A 20447-nucleotide genomic window follows, 5' to 3' on the forward strand; every position below is an offset into this window, starting at 1 on the left:
CATACATTTGTATATGATGTTTTGTGCTGTAAATAAATCTCATAAATTTACAGGTAGAGTTAAAAATAGAAAGTACAGGGTAATTTCTTTTATTCTAATTTAAAGTACATGTTACCTGGAATCTAACAAATTTGGATTTATATTTTTGGACAATTTTATAAATCTCTACACCTAAAAAAACTCTAAAGTCATCATCTACCTTGTGATACCAAATCTTGATCCCCGCTCGTGTGCAGGGGCGAACCCAGCACAAAATTTCTAAACTCCTCAATAAATTGCTACTGTGAACCGTGTCCTACTTGGTTATGATATGAAGAATATATCCACGTGTTCGCGTCCAATACGAAGGCATGGAAGCTCACACATCCGTGTCAGATTACCGAGGTCCAATTCAAAAAAATTGACCCGGTGCAACATTTAGGGATCGGAATGACACAACAGAATAAGTTTGAGGGCATAAACGAATGATTTGCAAGTTTATGGACCGAGATGACACAAACAAATAAGTTTGAGGACCTAGACGAGCGATTTATGAGTTTAGGAACAGCGATGACACAAATGAAGAAGTTTTTGAACATAAACAGTCAATTAGCTAGTTTAAGGACTCTTTTTAAATTGTATCACCAAAGCACACATTTATGCGCAGACGCGCAGACGCCCCTCCCTTTATATATATACAAAAATCATATGAATGGTTTCCACTGGAAAACCTTCGTACATACCCAAACTGAAAACACCCTATCCTGAAGATTTTACAACATATCCCAGTTAGTCAAGACTCACAGGCACAGCACCGATGGCGCAAGGATACATCGATAAGCTCTCTTGCTACATCAGTGATGATACCACCCAATATGTTCTTCTCCAAATCCTTGACGACTTCATTCTTCTCGATCGGCAGGTCCCACACGCGGTTCCAACCGAAGTTCCACACCGAGTTAGCATCCGAATGCATGTTCTCCATGTCGCTGCGGAGTACCATCTTCAGGTTTTCAGCTGTGCTGTGGCCACTCTGTTGCTGAATTTTCTTGGGGATGGGCAGAGACTGAATATCGCTATCCAGTTCTCTGATAAGATCATCCAGCGTCTGTAGTTTCAGGTTAGCAGAGCGTGTAACGCTAACATCAACGATCGCCTCCGTTCGTTTGCCTTTCCTTCTGATCACTTCGCGTCCTATGTCTGAAAGAACCTTGTTGCCTTTGTCTAACCACTTCCCTGTGTTAACCTGAACCACGCTGACTGGGACGTGGAATCCAGTAATAGCCTTTGCGGTTTCAAGTAAGTAGGGATCCTTCAGCAACATTTCAGCAAGCAAGAGTTGATTCTCTGTGAAAGAATCACATGAAACAACATCCATCTTGTGATTTTTCAAATCATTCGGATTACTGGGCTTCACGATATGATCGAAACCTGCAACAGAAGCATAAGGTTATCCATTCAATAACAACAGCAATGATTGATCTAGTTCATCTGGCAAGTAGGTAGGCTGCTATGCTACGAGTAAACTACAGCTACTGGAAAAAAAATCATATTCCTAAAAGTTTTCTATAAGTAAACAACTGGTTGAGTGTGCAGAGGCCAACAATGAATCCCAGAGTATGTGTACCATTTATTGATTGACCATTCACTTCTTTCATTTGTTGCAGTTGCTGCTGCTGCTGTTCTCCCTCAGGAAATGTTTCCAGTGTCTGTATAGTCTCACTGACTGTGTGATTAACTCTGTCATCCTGCATGTTTGGACCAGCCACAAAAAGAAAACGCCATCAGACCGATGTTAACTTTCATGATAACTGATGCTAAATGCTCTGTTATTTAAACTTACATTTGTCTCAACAATTGATTCAGGAGTTGTCTGTGCTACAGCAGTGGTTGGATCATTGATTTCTTCAGTTAGTTCCTTTTCAGATTGGTATGACAAAGCCTCTCTAGTTGTGCTACTATCTTCCATCTCTGCTGCAGATTGCTCGCATAAACCATCATCACCGGGCGTGTTGTCTGATGGTTTGCAACTTCTGGTATCATCTACTTCTGTGCCCTCCCCATTCTGCAGTTCTGTCAGTGTAATGAGTTCAAGCTTCTCTTTCGTATGCGTTGGTTCTGATTTCAGTGACCTCTTCTGTTCTAGACTCTGAATGGCTGTTTCACTCTTCATTTGACGATAATTCTTCACCTTCTTTTCCATGATCTGTTTATCTGACGGCTTACTTTGTGCTTGCCTTCTCATTTGATCTGTGTTTGCAGCCTTGCCATTCTTTCCTAGAGCCTTGTTTCCAGGACTGGCAAGGTTCTCCGTGTTAAACTTTTCTCTCGTCTTCCTTGGCTTCACCTCACTGTCTCTCTGTTTTATGCCTGTGGTTTGCTTCTTTCCGAGCTTCTGTTTATTTTCTTCAACAATTGTTTTCTCTTCTGTGGCTGGTTTGTTCTTTCCATTCTTTGTAAACCTTTGGAGGAAATTCATCTTTCTTCCTGCACTGACTGTTGTCTTTTGCTGGCTGCTGTCTTCAGTCAGCTTCGTATCCTGATGAACGATTTTGTCATCAGTTACTTGGTTTACACTGACTCTTCTCTCTGCACCTTCCTGTTTGCTTGACATCTGCCTCATGGTCTGCCTTGTTTGTTTGTCAACTGTGAGATGTGAAAATCTACTTGACAGCACAGGTTCTTCAGACTTCGTCAGGCTAATATTCCACTCTCTTGTCTGAAAATTCTTGATCTGCCCTCTCGATGTCATCCTTTCTGAAGCTATAATTCGTATCGGTAATGTGCCAACCATCACATTTGCCGCTGTCGATTTTCTTGGCACCGCCTCAGGTTTCACAAACCTCTCTGTCCCCTTGCGTTCTGCAACCGTCTTCGCTGATGGAAGATTTTCTAGCCCCATCAACTTGGCAATCAGACTGGGCATCCTCAACTTTGAACCATCCTTCTCGACACTTGTAGCATTGCCCTTGCGATTGTTTGCAGCACCGGCGAACTGCAAGGGTGAGATGTGGTTCGGTTTGTAACTCTGAGACATGCCGTGAGGAACGATCTGCAAGAACGCATCTGACGGGCTCTTTGCATCGTCGGCCTGCTCGGTCTCTTCTGAATCACCGTCGACGATCTCTACCAGCCTTGCAGTAGCAGAGGCAGAGGTCGTCGAACGCGGCGCAGCAGAGCTCTTCCAGCTCTCTTTGCCCTCCAGCAGCAGCACCTTGCCGCCGTTCCCTGAGTTCCCCATTTCCATGTAGTCCGAGGCGTCCTGGAGCATCATAAGCATGCTGAGCGACTCCTCGAGGTCCATTGCGCCTCTGAGCAGCTGCTTCCCGATCTCAACCGAGCCCCTCCTCGCGCCGGCAGCACCGCCGGAGGAGTACGCCACGAGAATGTCGTTGAGCTTCTGGACGCCGATCGCCACCTTGCCGACGTGCGTGCCGGGAGCCAGGAGGTGGTGACGCGCCTGCGACGCCGTCCCCGTCCTGCGCGGCTCGCCGAAGAACACGGAGCCGAGATGCACGTTCTGGAGCTTGCCGCTGTTGCTGAGCGCGAGGGCCAGCGCCATCTGCACGTCCACACCGCCGGCGTTGGCCGCGGGCGCCATCTGCTTGCCTCCTCCTCCTCCTTGGAACGGCACGATGGCGTGCGAATGGGCGACGGCCGGCGCGTCATGGCGGCGCGGCGTCCCTGGTCTGGCAATGGAGCTGCTGTTGCCTTGCCGGCGCTGCAAGTGCAGAGGAAACGTAAACATTGTAAACGAGAGGTAAAATTAAGCCGGTACAGTAACTCAGTAAGATCGTTTGGGTATTTGCAGCTTACTGATATGCTCGTTGCTGCTTGTGATCTTGTTGCTACCCGAGGAGCTGCTTGTTGTGGCTTCTGAACTTGAGGTGGTTTCTGAGCATTCGAATAACCATCTGCAGAACATGACAGATATATTGAATAAATCTATCTACTACAGAGTACGACGTATCATCATCTGAACTTATTGTCCTCCCTTTGTTCTTCTCAAGAACAGATGCAAATTTACGGTGAATTTATCTCGACGGCAGCAAACATCCGAAAATGAAATGAGGAACAGTGCGTAGTGCCGCTCAGAACGAGAACAGAGCGAAGAGATTAACACAATGCCAGTTGAAAGCGAGCACAGGCGGCGGTCGGCAAGGAAGGAAGCTTGCTTACCCCGAGCCCGAGGCGCGTTGGTGCTCGGCGAGCCGCCCTTCGCCGGCGCGGAGGAGGACTCGAAGCCGAACCGCTCGCGGCGGTGGCGGAGGTCCCTGAGCAGCTTCTGGGCGAAGTCGGAGCCGAGATCGGGCACCTTGGCCATCTCTCGGCGCCCGCGGGGCGGGGGAGGAGGGGTCGAGGCTCCGCACGCTGCTCCACTGCACCATGAACCTCTCCTCTCGTCAGGCGTCAGCTAGCCAGTTAGGTGCGTGAGGTGAAAGAGCGCGGCGTCTCCTCTCCTCGGGTTGGTGCGCGTGAGCGTTCGGGGGCTTTCGTTGTCTTCAACCTCCTCCTTGCTTGCTGTGCCTCACCACACCGAGCCGTGCGGCGAGGGAGGGCGAGAGGGTGAGGTGTCTCGTCCGGAGAGGAGGGGGAGAGCAGCCATGTCAACCTCGCTTGCGCTAGTAGTAGTAGTAGATGCTTTCGGTTGGCGTTGAGTGGGAGGATTGCCTTGGAAGTCACACGTCCATGGTGACAGGGGCCTGCCTCTGGTTGCACTTACACCGCGTTGCGCTGCGTCCCCAGTTCACCCCATTCGCAAGCAAAGCGGGAAACGGAGACATGGCATTTGCGTTTGGATTCTCTCTAGGCTTGTAGCTTTTGGTTAGGTAGGTGGTAGTGGCAAGTGTGGTGGGGAGTGATCGCATTTGACCATGCTGTGGATTTGTGCAAAACGTAAATGATTTTGCTGTGACTTTACCTTTATTTTGTTTATTTATTTATAATATTATAAAATGATCTTTCTATGACTTTATGGTGGATGTGTTGAGATTTTGCCTTTTTTTAAAAAAAAAATGATCTATCTATAAAGAAAAAGGGATATTTTACAAACGTAATCAAGGGGTGGTGAGTGAAGATGTTGTGATTGACAAGCATTCCTCGGTACAGGAAAAGCTTGGAAAGATGCTTACGTTTTGTGGTACAAAGATTTATGTATTGACGTTTGGTCATGCTAACACAGGATGGCTACGAGCTGTTGTAACAGCTTCAGTACCAAGGGTCCTACAAGGATCACTTGCAGTGTCAATCCACAAAATTCCTGTGCACAGTTCTGCGCCCCGTTCGTTTGGGTTTGGTTGGCTTACTTTTTCAGCCAACGAATAACATTTTTCTCTCAGACCAAATCGGTCAACGGTACTTTCAGCCATGGCTTATTAGCTAAACAAGCCCAAACGAACAGGGCGCATGTCCATTCGTTTAGGTTGTAGTTGCAATGCATCAGAAGAATATGTCAGATGCACTCCAGGCCAATAAACAGCAAATGCCATTTTAAAAAATGTAGAGAAAAGGGAGGAGGCAGGGTGGGGAGGGTGGATGGGAACAGCACGAGATATATCAAGACAGACTAAACCTAAAAGGCGATCACAGATCACACTGCAGGTGCAACCACAAGGGCTGCATGGTGCAAAATCTGGAAAAAGCTCCAAAAAAGACCATGACTCAAATAACTGGTCACCTAATTGAGTTCAATGTACAAGATGACACATGACTTTCAACAAATTTGTAGGTGCAACATCACCCTCCTCACACCACACAAACACAACAATTGCCGGTCACTTAAGTTCCTTCACCAGCACATTTAATTTCAGACCACATCATCCAATCTTATTTTAACCAGATTCATATTTACATCGCAAGGGTCAAAAATGATTGGCATTGCAAACAAGAAAGCACCAGATACTCTGAGTGACTGCAGAAAGGGAAGAACAGAAAACCACACTCATCTGTGACTATAGCATGGACGGGAAAGGTGGACAGTTAGATTCCTACATGACCAAGGTAAATACAGATCTACATTCATGGGGACCATTTAGTGATCAGGGCAGTCGCCGCCTGAAGTTCCTACTGGTGCTTTGGTATGTACGAACCAGCAGGCCGACACCCAATCCGATACCCACACACACGCCAAGGCCGATTCCAACTCCAACACGGACACCAGCATTAAACCATGAAAGCTCACCGTCCTCACCCTCTAGAAAGTCCTGCCTTGAGTACAAGCTGTTATAGTCAACATCAACATCCGTCTCAGATTTGGAATCCTGGAATTCTGATACCTGAAACAAGTAACAGGAAAGATAAGGATAGTATTATATGTCAGTGACATATATCATAAATGTGAACTCCATGCTTTGTATAGGATATATAGGATCCATTAGGGCGTACCCAGTGCAGAGAGCTCCCGCTCTGTGCGGGGTCTGGGGAAGGGTGTCAGTGGCAAGCCTTACCCTCGCCTGTGCAATACGAGGGTGGGAGTGCCATAGAAGATAGGAAACTATATCCTATGGTACAGTAGAAATCAGCTACCTAAGCTCCCAGTTTCAATGGGCATAACCTATGAGCACGACAGACATGAGCACAGAGCACCTTTGAATACTCAACCCTTCTACAGTCTATTTATCTGATGGCCATGTACACCAGCAATTGGACGTACATGTACATGAATTCACCAAACACAAATTGATCGAAGGACCTACTTGTTCGTGTTTGGCAACACAACAAATTTTTTATTGGGACATAGGTATTGAGCTCATGTAATGACTGCTATGAGGTTCATTTCTATCTCCTAGTCGTCCTCATAAAAGAGTAACCATGCATCAAGTCAGCTACAACATTCATATTTTCAGTTTTTTCTAGTTCTAGAAGCAAATGCAACTTACGACTGATCAACCATGAACCAAGATACCAATATGAGGTAAACTTTCTTTCATATTCTATAAATGAGAATAAGTTTGCAGTGGTTTTCATATGGAAGCTATGTGTAAAGTGAGCATTAACATGAGAAATGATATAAATATGGTGATATGTCCTGTAATAGCAATGCAACAACACATATATACATAGGAAAGAAAGCTAATTGATCGTATTTGCTGAAACAATCCTTTTTGTCACATGTTGGATGAGCATGGTCAAAGTGACTAAATCAACAAGTAGTTAACAGCAAACAAGTTACATTTCATTGCTGTTTCTTATAGTGAATGATTCGCAGTTGTTTCATAAGTCATAACTGCGGCTGGGGGAGTCCCTTAAAGCCAAAATAGTTCAGAGCTCCCAAGTGAGTGTCAAGCATAAGACAGAATTTGTATGCTTCAGGCAAAAAAAAAGGTCCACATGTGAGACTGTAGTTGGATAAAAGCATTCGAGAAAGGTCACTGTACAGATGGTAAGTACCTTCAAAGTGCCCTCAGCTGACTCTTCCTTCTGTTGTTCGGTTGCTTCATTCTCAGGGATGGAATCAAGCTTTAGTTTCATTTCAGACTTCCTTCGTGATATAAGCTGAATTGTCTTTGTTAATATGATAGGTGTACCAGAGAAAGTTCCAGCAACATAAACCTCGATCATAGGTTGTACATATTCCGAGCCATTGGACAGCTTTCCCTTCAAGAAGCCATTGCATGATGTGGATGACTGACACTTCATATTCCATCTCTTGCTGCTGTTCTTTGATTCCCCAACTACTCCATTGGCATTGCATAAATCTAGATCTCCTGTGAGCAAGAGATCATTCTTATCAAACACTTGGAACCTCACACTCCCTGTCATCCGTATGTTATCTGTGCTGACAAATGTAGCTTCCTCTGTCTTTTTGTCAACCCTGTCCCTCCTCAGTGAGGAGGATATGAACTCAGTATGCATGCTGCTCCGCTGGCCATTCACCTCGATAACTGTATCAGGTGACAGAGGGATGTGGTTCAGCGTGAGATGCTCCGGCGCAGACTCATCCACCACACAGTTGCTTACCCTAATATAGAACACCTTTAAGTCAAGCCACGGTGAAGACCTTGGCGCATAAAGCGGGTGCATGATAATCTTCCTCGCAGCCTCAAAAGCCACCCCGTCGCCCATCTTGCAATAATATCAAATCGACACAATTCCTTATCGCATTGGCACGGGCAATATGTAGATTACACTAAAAGGAACTGTTTCTGCAGCCTCAAAAACAGTTCGATTCCACTAACTGCAAAAGCAACGTTGAAAAGGCTTAGCACCAGAGTATCAACAAAGTTTATTTTGTTAGATTATTAGAGCGACCCAAACTTGGCCACAAATTTACTCACAGGCTATCCAAGATGCAAAATTTTGCTAGACTTGCATTAAAAGCAAGACCAATCGGCCACAGATGCACCCACACATAACATATAGAACTCTAATTCCAAAAGTAGAAGTAAACAGAACACAAAAATAGCTAATTGATCAGAAGAATAATTGCTACCGCTCACACAGGACTTTGAACCCAAAAAAATATCAATTCTCCGAATCGAATCTCAAAAGGAGCGGAGATGACGTGGGGGTGAACCTCCAACGAAATTCAGAAAACAAACAGGATTTAGCGGTCGCCAAATTAACAAACTGAACGGATTGGAGCACGATTCCAGAAATTAGAGAACGATTTGGACTCGATTGCTCCAACCAAAGAAAACGAAGACAAGGGCCGAGCTCATCTTACAACGATCGATCAAAGCACGAGGGGGTCCCTTACCACAACGGATGGATCAATCCGAAGTCCGAATGGATCGGCCCACCGCGCGCCCCGGTCCAGCAGCGGAGCGCAGAGCCGACAAGCTCGAGCGCACCCGGGTGCAGAAGCAGAGCGCAGAGCCGACAAGCGGAAGGAGGCTCGGGGGATGCGTGCGGCGGCGCGGTTAGGAGCATGGGTTGTGGCCGGGATGCGCGACGGCAGAGCGAGGCGCAAGCGGACGAGGGGATCAGGGGAGGAACAAGTCCGGAGGACGCCGGGAGCCCGGGACGGCAATAAAAAAAAATCTAAGGGCATGTTTGGAATGTGACATTTTTTTCCATTCCTGAAATTCCTGTATGATTCAGGTAAAATTCATACGTTCCAAACAGGCCATAAAACAATTTTATTGGTAAGTTTTTTCTTTTTGGCGAAGTTGAAGGCTATAGATTTAATTAAAATTAACTTTTTTTCTGCCACTACAAAATCGCCGGTCAGAACATAATGGCTTTCGCCATCCGTGCCCACAGATCCAATTGACCGATTTTTTGCCGAAATTCATTGCCAATACACGTGGACCGGGGTGCGGCACGTCGGCACCTGCCACTGCCAGTTCACGCCTCAATCCTCCAAAATATCTCTCTCGCCATCAGTCCGAGAAGATTAATCGAGGCAGGAAATTTTTTTGCCTTTTTTTCTTCTTCATTCAAAAACTCCTATCCACGAGGTTGCTTGTTTGGATTCAATTTGCCAGGTCACCCACCACGGATAGAGTGGTGAGGAAATAACGAAATGCGTCAAGCGTGGTCTTGATGAATGTTCGAGACTTTCCAAAAATATTATGTAATCAAAATATGATCCCTTTGACATAAAAAAAATATGATCCCTTTCCAGACACGAGGACCTTTATTTAAAATTAAAATGCCTTGTGATATCATTTTATTTTCCTTTATCAGTTTCCAAAATCTAAGAGAAAGATATGTCATTATGTACTGATATTTGTTATCAGATTTCCAAAAGGTATATATGATGGCTACTCCGACATGATAACACTATCGTGTGCGCGTCCGTCCCGTCCGGACGGACCCTCTCAAGAACGACTCGACCACGCGGCGCCCCTTATCCGCTCGACTCCCTCCCATCCTGTGTCCCGTGACTGCCGCACTCACTCTCACTCTGCTCGCCCGCTCCTCCACTCTCTCGCTACTGGCACGCCACACTCGCGCGTCGCCGCCCCTCCCTCCGCGACCTCCATGCCACCGGAGAGGAGGGCGACAACGACGGCTTCCGATGAGCCGCCACTCCCTCCGCGACCTCCATTATGGCAGAACCGCCTAATCTAATGCCTCACATGTGCGCTCATCTTCCATTAGACACTAAGTACTTAGGGGAGAACACTAAATCACTCGGTTCCGTCGGGCACACCCCAGGGGAGAACCCGAAAATCCACATTTTTTCATCAGTATCATAAATGAGATAATAAAGCTTACATCATTCTTAATCATTTCTTACATCACTTTTAATACAGCATCAGAGTATAATATTTATTATTATAACAGCGGAATGTAATCATATTATCAGAGTTATGAACAATTTAAATTGACAGCGGAATATAACATGTGATCAGAATTACAGCGAAAATAATTAGCTATTCATGGCATGCTGAAGTATTGACAACATATTATGAAACTTTTATTTATAAAAGCATTTGGTGAGAGTTATAAATAACAATTATGATCGCAGCGTAAAGAAACCTTCGCTGAGTCCACCAGGAGGTATCCATACACAAAGGTCAGCTCTAGCCTCCACCTGTCACCTGCAATAGGGGGAATAAAACCCTGAGTACTTAATTATACTCAGCAAGACTTACCCAACAGGAGAAAAGAAAATACTCCAAGGATATGTAAGGCTATCTAGCTGGTGGGTTTATTGTATTTGCAGGAAGCATTACTAAACGTGCGTCCTTATATTCAATTTTTATTAATAGCCGTATTAGTTCATTAACTAACCATTCTATGTAAGCACCTGTGCTACTTTCAAGCAGGTGGTAAGCAATCAGAGTTTCTTTTTCCATTCTATTTTTTCTCTTTCAGTTCTTACTACGGTGCTAGACACGAAACAAGCCGTACTGGATTGCTCGGCTATTCGTGAATCAATGCCCCCAGCTGGGTACCCCAAAAACACACGCCCCACTTATACCCAAGACACAAGCAGGACCAACCCATCACCCTCCTGTCCTAGGGTCCTAGGTCCCCATCCAAACTAGAACTCCAAGCCCCCGCCTCTGAGTCCCGGACTTAGTGCGGTGCAATGATCTCCTCCATCAAAAAGAAACCCTGACAGTCGGTCCGGAAAAGAGCTGGAACCCACGACAAGAGAGCAACAAGTCTTCCAAGCGCCCATACACAAGTATATGCTCGGGATAATAAATCCGTGACTTGCCCATGATGCCTTATGCAACGATCGGTCCTTAACCGACACAGACAGGGAAAGTAGTGTAACCAAGACATGCCCCGCGTCCACGGCGACACAACCTCTTACACCCACCAATACCCAAACCATATCCCTGTCTGGTCACTATTTTTTCTTTCCACCATTTATATTGTCCAAGTGGTAATAATACAGTAATATATTTCCTATCTCTCGCGAGTGACAGCCATCACCCGACTTCTACCGAAGTCCTATAGCATAGCAATCTACACGATCATGTCATACTAGTAAGACTCATAGGGTATATATATATATATATATATATATATATATATATATATATATATATATATATATATATATATATATATATATATATATATATATATATATATATGTGTGTGTGTGTGTGTGTGTATATATATATGCAAGTGGGTTTCATTCAACTCCTTTAAAACTTAATACACAAATATAATTTAAATTGCAGAAAAGTATGGGTTATGCACCGGGGCTTGCCTGGGTAAAATATAACCAAAAGTTAGTATTTGCATCTTCAGATCAACCACCATCATCTGAATAGAAAGCCCATTGCATCATCTCCTGGAGAGAATACCATTACACCATCTTCAGAATCCCAATCATCCTTCAATTGATACGTTGATCCATCATTGTACCTATATAATATGCAATGCGATGCAATACAAGAAGTAATTAATCAACTGCAATTGTGACTTGTAAAAATACGATTTACACCTCTCAAGTTAACGAGCTAGTTCTAACGACGACCATACTTAGGCTACGTATACACGTGGTCGGATAAGGCGTTATTTCCCAATGATTATTTTAGTTATATAAACCCAAGGTGTTTCTTTATTTTATTCTATCGATTTAATCATTATTCAAAATAGGGCATCACTATCTATCTAGCAAATTAATTATTCTGGAGCTACAAAAATTACAGTGAGTACCTCATATTACTAGAAGCCTACTGTAAAAATTTTAGATCCAACACTATTACCAATTTATCATAATAATTTCTACAAGTTCACATTTTAACAATACTAAGCATGTTAAAATAGTTATAGCAACCCTAAAAAACATTTTAAAACTAACTGAACTAATTATGCTAATAGATAGGTCATGATTTTAGGAACTTAACAAAACTGGTTTGACATTTTTTATGATTTTCTACCATTTACTACGAATTTGTAAGCATTCGGCCGATTACTAATATTAACAAAATACCGAAGAAATAAGAAAAGACCCTTGGGCCCAAAGTGGCCCAGCTCGCTTGGACCAGCGGCCACGGCAGCCCAGGCGGGGCAGGCGTGGCCCAACGCGGCACAACAGGCGGCCTAGGCACGGGTAAAGGCGCGGACGGCCCAGTCGCACGCGGGCGCGAATCGGCCCAGGCGGCAAGGTGCACGTGCGAGCGCGAGCGGCCCAACGCGATGGGCGTAAGCGGCCCAGGCGCACCGTAAGCGGTAGGCCGGCCCAGCGCGTGGCCTGCCCAAACCGGCCGACGATTTTAGCAAAAACATCCCTACGTTTACCTCTATTCCACTCAAGATCCACATGCACTATTTAAATGAGACACGTATTTTATAATGAGAACCCTGTACAAAATTTTACTTGGATCCTTACCCTTCTCGTCATCCACAAAAACAGAGCACATACGGGGAAGCACCGGCCTACGGCGGAGACGACGCATCTAGGCGTGTGGCCGCGCAACGGTGACGCGCTTGCGCGGGGAAGGAAGAGTGCACTGCCGGCGGTGGCAGAAACAGCGCAGGGCACGGCATCGTGCGTGCGGGTGGTGCTGGAGGCTCAAGCGGCAGATAGGAGCGGCGCTGCGGCACGGTGCACGGGAGGACGACGGTCCAGCGAGGGAAATGGAGGGGCGGCGCTCCATGCGCGACGGCACGCGCGCGCGAGGAGGGAGGTGTAGGCCAGGGCACAGCACGGCGGCCACGCGCGGCTGCGGCAGGGAAACCGGTAACAACGGCGGGGCACGGGCGCTAGTACGACAGCCCACAATGCGCGCCACAGGGATGAAGAAGAGGGAACGACGGCGCACGGGAGGCGCGCGCGCAGCGTGGCCACGAGCGCCTCGGGTGGCTGCGAGGCACGGCAGGAGCCATGGTGGCGGGGGGGGGGGGGGGGAAGCAGAGGATAGCGCTGGTACTCGCTGAGGAGCAGGGAAGGGGCGGCGTGGTGCTGCGGTGGCCGAGGAGCAGGACAAGGCGACGGCGCTCCTGGGGCATCGTCGGCTCCGACGCTGTACACGGCGGGGGCGCGGCATAGGAGCTAGGGAGCTAGAGCGGCGGCTTTCCAGGGCGAGGTGGTTGTGGGCGTGGCAGCCCGACTCAGACGCACGGGAGGGTAGCGCCAAGGTGACGTGGGACACGCGAGCTTGGGCGCGCCTACGGGTGCGGATGAGGTGCCTGGGAGAGCAGCGCTGGGTCCAGCGCGGCCATGGGGCTCGCGTGCGTGCTCACGAGGGTCGGCAACGGACGACAGCGAGGCGGGGTGCTGCGGCCGTCCCAGAAGAGAAGCGACGTGGGGCAACGCGGGCCCAGGCGCACGCTCACGCGCGAGAGAGGGGATGAGCCGGCGCTGGGCAAGCAGAGGAAGGCGAGGGAAACAAGGGGCAACTGACGGACAGGAGCTAGGGTCGACAACAGAAATAGAAAAGGAAGGGGACAACAACACGAGGATCGGCCAACTTCCACTGTGCAGGGACCGCGCGGTGTGCTCCGGCAACGTTGCAGCGCGACGGGACGATGCGAGCAGCAGACAAGCAAGGCAGTACACGGTAGCAGCAGAGAGAGGCAAGGCAAGGACGAGCAGAGGATGGGATGGTGCTGCAGGGATGAAGCGACCGAACTAGCATTGAGACAGAGAAAGACAGCGGCGCAGACAACAGACGTGTCGGGGGTTCGGCCAACTTCATTAACACAGGGACAACGTGGACTGGCTCAACGTGGCCGGCAAGGCAACCCGATTAACCTCCACCAATAATTATTTTACGCAAAAGTTCATGCACCGTACTAACCTACAGAGACAAAATATTTAAGCACCATGTAATTACTTTGCTCAATATAGTTTGCCACACTGGCATTTTTAACATAAGTTCCAATATTTTAAATTTTAAAATCCGAAAAAATCGTTGCGGTAACTCCTCTTAGGTCTAATCGCGGTGCTAAACAAGCTCGTAACACTAGAGGTGCCACCGGAGAGGAGGGCAATGGCGGCAGCTTCCGGCGAGCCGCCCCTCCCTCCCTCCCTCCGCGACCTCCATGCCACCGGAGAGGAAGGTGACGGCGGCGACTTTTGGCTTCACACGAGGTAAGTGGGTCCTTCTCTAGATCTGAGCCCTTCTTCTCCACCTCCTCCTCCTCCTCTGGATCTAGATCTAAGGGATGCCGCGGTGGCTAGGGTTCCGGCGAGCTCTGTTGTAGTAGTGTTATTTTGCTGTTGCAATAAGTATTTTTTGTTGTTGCATTAGTCTTTTTTTCTGATGTTGCATCTCGTATTGCGCTTTGTTTCTGTTGTTGCAGTAGCGTTGTTTTGCTGTTGCAACAAGTATTATTTTTTGTTGCATTAGTCTTTTTTCTAATTTTGCATCTCGCATTGCGCTTTGTTTCTCTGTTGTTGTAGTAGCTTTGTCTTGCTGTTGCAACAAATAATTTTTCTTTGTTGCATTAGTTTTTTTTCCTGATGTTGATTTCTTGCATTTGCGCTTTTGTTCTGTTTTTTTGTTGCAGTAGCCTTGTTATGGTGTTACAACAAGTAATATTTCTTTGTTGTATTAGTTTTTTTTTATGTTGCATCTCGTATTGCAATAGTTTTATTCTGTTGTTGCAGTCGCTTTGTTATAATGTTGTAGTAGACTTGTTCTGATGTTGTATCTCGTATTACTTTTTGTTTGATGTTGCAAACAAGTAATACTTCTGATGGGAGCGCGGTGAGGATGCGACGCGCCTAGCGTAGGCGTGGCTGGCAACGCCTACGAGACGGAACGAGTCTACTGTTCCGTGGGGCGGCGAGCGCTAGGTGCTCTGTTGTTTTGGTCGGGGATTGAAACGAGTCTACTGCTTCGGGGGCGGCGGGCGTGGTTTCGTGCGTGGAGCGGGACACTCGGACGGGGCCGGAGGGGCGCATGGAGCGGGACACTCGGACGGGGCCGGAGGGGCGTCCGAACGCGCCCCTGAATCCAGGCGTTAGGAGCGCCGTTCAATTATTTGCTGTAATTAGCACGAGTGTTTTATGCGAATTTTCCACGTAGCAAGTTCCAGATGGGTGGGTTTTGGTAATGCTTTGACTCAGGAGCAAGAGCATATAGGAAAATACTCACAAACATCATAACACAAATCTCTTACCGACTATGGACTTTGGAGGCTGCAGAGAGCACCACACGGTTGTTCTTCTTGTGAGTTTACAGTCAGAAGATGGTGGCGAAAGATAGAGCAGCTGACCAAAAGCAAATACGGTATAACAGGCTCACTTCCGGGACCGAACATAACAAGATCAGAATTGACTTCCGGTATAGATGATCAACAAAGATCTATTTTACAATAAATAGCACTTGCTTTTGGATGCTACTGTCACATAAGCAGGCAACTCTGGTTCATATATTCTGGGATTCATACATTTTAAAAGGCAAAAAAGGATGTCTTGGGCAGTTAATTATATGTTGCCAGGTATAACAACAGTGTCAACATATTGGGCAAACTACAGCATGCATGGTTACAACTGTACAGCACAGCAGGCAGGTTCTGACTAGTGAAGCAGCATGGAGCAAGTTAACGTGAGTATGGATCATTGAAGCATAAGCATTCATCAACCAACTGGCGTAGGTTGGGGTTCTCCAAGGCCGCTGCAACTCTCTCCTTGTCGTTCAGTTGCTTGTTTACTGTCATTTCATCAACCAACTATCACATGACAAATTTAAAATGCCATAGTTGCAATTGTATTCTATGATGTTGATCTTCCGCTGATGGAAAAGTCTCAAGGCAGTATAGAATGTAACATGCTTTGAAAATAGTCAGCAATATATTCTTGTGTAGACAAAAAGAAAAATATGCACGGACATGCTATAATTTTACTCAAATCAATCTGGTACATTATTCAAAATAGAGTCTACAAGTTATAAGTTAGTCTGGATCGAATGACATATCTGTTGGTAGGCTGCAACATATCATCTCTTAAAGGTGCCATTGACATTCTTTGAAATATGTCTACAAAATAATGCTTAGTTTGGCTTCCAAGAATAGGAACAAAGTGGAGCTATCATATTTTGATACATCACAAGCAGATTTATGGAAAAGAAAACAATATTATATGACAGTAATTATGTGGGCTTGCGAATAGTGACTGGGCCACATAACATTACTTCTTAGATATTAGCCTTAGAAACTTGTCAGTGTACACACCTGATTCTTCATTAGCAAGAGATCCTGGAGCAACTTTGATGTCAACCTGACAATTAGTGAAAAGGTAAAGGATTGCATATATGCTTGATGACTGAATTAACAATAAATTAGGAATATAATCGTGCAAATGGGGTACTATGCTGAATTAGTGGTGGTATAACGCATTCCAGTAAACCAGTATCATGAAAAGTTGCAAAGTGGGGTCTGCTATATTCTTTAATAATCAATGCTCTTAAGATAAGGCTGCACCTATTTTATCCAATAAAATATAGGAGGTCAACAGAGAACGTTAATAAAATACAAAGAGCAACTTGCAGCTCAGTTGCAGCATAGCTACCTTCGTATATTGACAATGTATTTGAGAAAAGTAACCATAGAAATGACTTATTATATATACACTTTACTGAAGGCTGATTAGCCAATAGACTTCCATGGGATATGCAAAACCAATGTAAGGTGTCGATATTGTATTATACCAATATTGCGAATCGCCATCCTATATCAGAACAAAATAAATAGTCTTTCTTTTAACTACGCAATTGTCCAAACTTTGAAGCTAAAAAAAAGGACAGATTTAGGGCCCTGATGGTAGGTAGGTTTATAAAAACATTCTGTGAATGTTATAAATCAGTCTTTTCTTGGTTCTTTGGGTCTGTTCCACACCAAGTTCATGGAATTTTATAGATATGCATACATTTAAAATTATTGATGAATGACATTAACAATCAGCTCAAATCCTACCAGTCCCACCGAGTACTTCCATAAGGACAGAAGCCAACCATAAATCTAAATTAGCATAGAATGTACCCTGAATATAATGCATCTCAAATGGTCGCCATAACAAGAATTCCAGAAATACATAACATAAAAGCACCTTGAAATGTGGAGGGTAGTTCTGCATCAACTTAAGTCGGAGGCACAGACCAATGACTGTGGCCATACTGCAGTGCTGCACAGTTGGGGTGAAGGTTATCCTGCAGGAAATTGCAACATTTAAGGAGCCACAGAAAAGCGAAGCTAGATGTCTAGACGTGGTTCTCCGTGTTTCTACAGTCAGAGTCAGTTCAGGATTTTTCTTGTCTTTTTTAGGGTTTAACACATGATGCTCCCAAATAAGCAAATGCAACCTCACCGAGAGTGTGCATCCCATGAATGAATATGATCAGCTGACAGCATGGTCAGCGAAACTGGCAAAAGCATGCATATACCCCTGGAAGTGCAAAAATGCTAAAATAAACAGGCAAAACAGCTCAGGACTACATACCTTCTCACATAACCACTAGCAGGCATAGGCAATCCCCACATAACCTGCTCGACAGGCCTAATTTTTTACAATTTGACCCTTTTTTTGAAGAAAATTTACATTTGGCCCTCTGGGAGACTTAAACTCATCTTTGGACCCTGGGAGTCGGCGCCATGAGTCCTGGCGCCGAGGTAAAACGTCTTGGCACCACAGATCTTGGCGCCGAGGTGCCTAGCCGTGCATAGTAGGAAATCCTAGGTGGCGTTGACGTGGCCGGTACCTCGGCGCCAGAATACATGGCGCCGAGCTCGGCGCCGCAGATCTTGGCGCCGAGCTCGGCGCTATGTATTCCGGCGCCGATCGTGCATTCAAAGCGTTGGGTGGGCTTTCACTGCCCTGACCCTGACCTGACCAAAGCGGTGGCAGTAGTGGCACCACGGCGCGAGGCAGCGTCGTTCCCAAGCACTGCACACTGCGCATGGGCACACGAACTGACGTTGGAATGGACAGGACAAAAATTTAAGGGGCCGTGCCGTGTGGACTTCACTGCACAAGGAGTCAGGAGCAACCACACAGTTTAGTAATTGATTGGTTAGCCTTCGTAATACAACTATAGATTTCCGTACACAAAGAATATGTTTGATTAAATTTCTAGTAAATGGTTTATTATATCTAATAAACATCATTAGATGAATCACATTATATTTTTATAGTAAACATATTCAATCTCATAAACATATATTTCTTTTTAGTACAAAAGTAATATTCCCGCCGTCCCTAAATAATTGTCGTTTTCGCTTCATAAGAAACAACTGACTATATATATATATATATATATATATATATATATATATATATATATATATATTAATACTTATGCTACAAAATTAAAATCACTAGATAGATCATTGAATTTATTTTCATAATAAATTTATTTAAAGACATAAATATTATACATATTTTCTATAAATTTAGTTAAACTTACAACATAAAAATCTAAAGTAATAGTTATTTAGGGAGGGAGGAAGTACTAGTACAGGTACCAGCTTGCATGCATGTATGGCACATTTTTTTAGTTGCAGCACAAGGAGGCGCAAGAACACATGTTACATGACCACTGAAAAGACTACTCCTAGAGGCTGTGGTCTAGGCCCTCAGCGCCACCGTCATCGTGAGCAAGCGTACAGGAGGGCAGTTGAGTTGAAGTTGAACCCCCAACAGCTAGCAGCTAGCTTAGCTGCAAGCTAGGTCAAAAGAATTGCCGCGTCGCGCGCGTCTGTCTGTCCATGTCCGGTGTCCGGCCACCAACTCCGGCTGTCTGATCTGCCTGTCTCTCTCCCTCCCTGTCAATCAGTAGTCAGTGAGGCTCCATCAGGCGTAGGCTCTGACGACGACGACTGCCATGCCACCTTGCTGTCCATTGCATGCATCCCGCATTCCAGAGCCCTAGGCACTGCCTTTGATTTTTTGGTGCTGTTCATCCGGTCGAACTGCTGCATGGCATGGTGCATGCACACCACCGCACCTCGCTTCCGGCTAAAGTCAGTCCGGGCGCACGGACCGAGAGGTAGGCGCACCACAGCATAGATAACAGATGAACGCCCGGCCACCGGGGCGTGTGATGGTGACAGCAGAAAGTAAAGGCTCGCCCATGTGTGACGCTTTGAATGCATGCTCGGCGCCGAGATCTACGGCGCCGAGGTACCGGCCACGTCAACGCCACCTAGGATTCCCTGCTATGCACGGCCAGGCACCTCGGCGTCAAGATCTGTGGCGCCGAGACGTGTTACCTCGGCGCCAGGACTCATGGCGCCGACTCCAGGGTCCAAAGATGAGTTTAAGTCTCGCAGGGGGGCAAATGTAAATTTTCTTCGAAAAAAGGGTTCAATAGTAAAAAATTAGGCTCAACTGGTAGTACATTCACACTCCAATCTCAAGGAGCGTGAAGAAAACATACATCTAGGTGCCTAGTCTTATTTCTCTAGTCAAGAAGCAATTCCAGATCCAGCAAGCTAAGATTGTGCACGTGTTCCACAGTCCAACCAGAAACCCACAAGGATTCTGAAAATCCAGAGAAATCTAAATAAAGTATATCACGAATAAGACATAACCTCCTTATGCTCAACCCCTAATCGCCACACAGGATACAATCCCTATGTGATGCCATACCCTAGTCACACCAGAGCTCATTCCCCAACAACAAATTGTTTAGGACAGTACAAGGGAAAGAGTGACATGGAGGATATGAAGACAGTATACAGCATACGTACTGGATGCGTCCGAGCTTCTCGTCAACGGAGACGGACTCCTGCGACAGCACGCTGAGCTGCTCCAGGGAGTACGGGTGCTCCGGGTCCTTGATGTCCCGCACAATATCTGACGCACCTCACCACGAAAGCGTACCTATCCATCAGCTAAGCAAAAGCGGAAGAGAAGGAACCGAGGGAGATGGACTCGCGAGGAGAGGACTGAAGTACTCTACCAAAGACATCGAGCGGGTCGAGCGCGTCGGCGGCGTGGGGGTGCGCGGCGCGCTCCGGCCGCTCGTGCACCACCGGGTTTGCGTTGATCATGCCCACAGTCATCTTCCTCTCCTCCTCTTGGATCCGGCGCCGCGGCGGTAGTGAATTGATTTGGGAGAGCAGAGCTGCGGAATGGAATGGAAGAGGAGAGACGAGAGAAGACA

The 20447-nt window shown here is 46.2% G+C and overlaps 3 protein-coding genes across 3 annotated transcripts; all 3 read right to left on the minus strand.

Annotated features, from left to right (window-relative positions):
* Positions 1–567: 567 nt before the first annotated feature.
* On the minus strand, positions 568–4747 carry LOC136517115 (uncharacterized). Its single transcript, XM_066510636.1, has 5 exons — positions 4159–4747; positions 3796–3893; positions 1823–3700; positions 1607–1727; positions 568–1410 (listed from the first exon to the last, which is right to left on the minus strand). The coding sequence occupies exons 1-5, from the start codon at positions 4301–4303 to the stop codon at positions 773–775; spliced, it is 2880 nt and encodes a 959-aa protein (XP_066366733.1). The 5' UTR covers positions 4304–4747; the 3' UTR covers positions 568–772.
* A 999-nt stretch (positions 4748–5746) lies between these two features.
* On the minus strand, positions 5747–8931 carry LOC136517125 (uncharacterized protein At1g01500-like). The gene is made up of 3 exons (XM_066510646.1): positions 8678–8931; positions 7369–8155; positions 5747–6254 (listed from the first exon to the last, which is right to left on the minus strand). The coding sequence occupies exons 2-3, from the start codon at positions 8041–8043 to the stop codon at positions 6018–6020; spliced, it is 912 nt and encodes a 303-aa protein (XP_066366743.1). The 5' UTR covers positions 8044–8155; positions 8678–8931; the 3' UTR covers positions 5747–6017.
* A 6659-nt stretch (positions 8932–15590) lies between these two features.
* On the minus strand, positions 15591–20446 carry LOC136537938 (protein AE7-like 1). Its single transcript, XM_066529913.1, has 5 exons — positions 20244–20446; positions 20032–20137; positions 17393–17492; positions 16519–16564; positions 15591–15998 (listed from the first exon to the last, which is right to left on the minus strand). Exons 1-5 carry the CDS (start codon positions 20344–20346, stop codon positions 15889–15891), a joined length of 465 nt encoding a protein of 154 aa, XP_066386010.1. The 5' UTR covers positions 20347–20446; the 3' UTR covers positions 15591–15888.
* Position 20447: the final 1 nt, after the last annotated feature.

Source organism: Miscanthus floridulus, chromosome 2 (genome assembly GCF_019320115.1).
Source record: "Miscanthus floridulus cultivar M001 chromosome 2, ASM1932011v1, whole genome shotgun sequence".
Lineage (NCBI taxonomy): Eukaryota > Viridiplantae > Streptophyta > Magnoliopsida > Poales > Poaceae > Miscanthus > Miscanthus floridulus.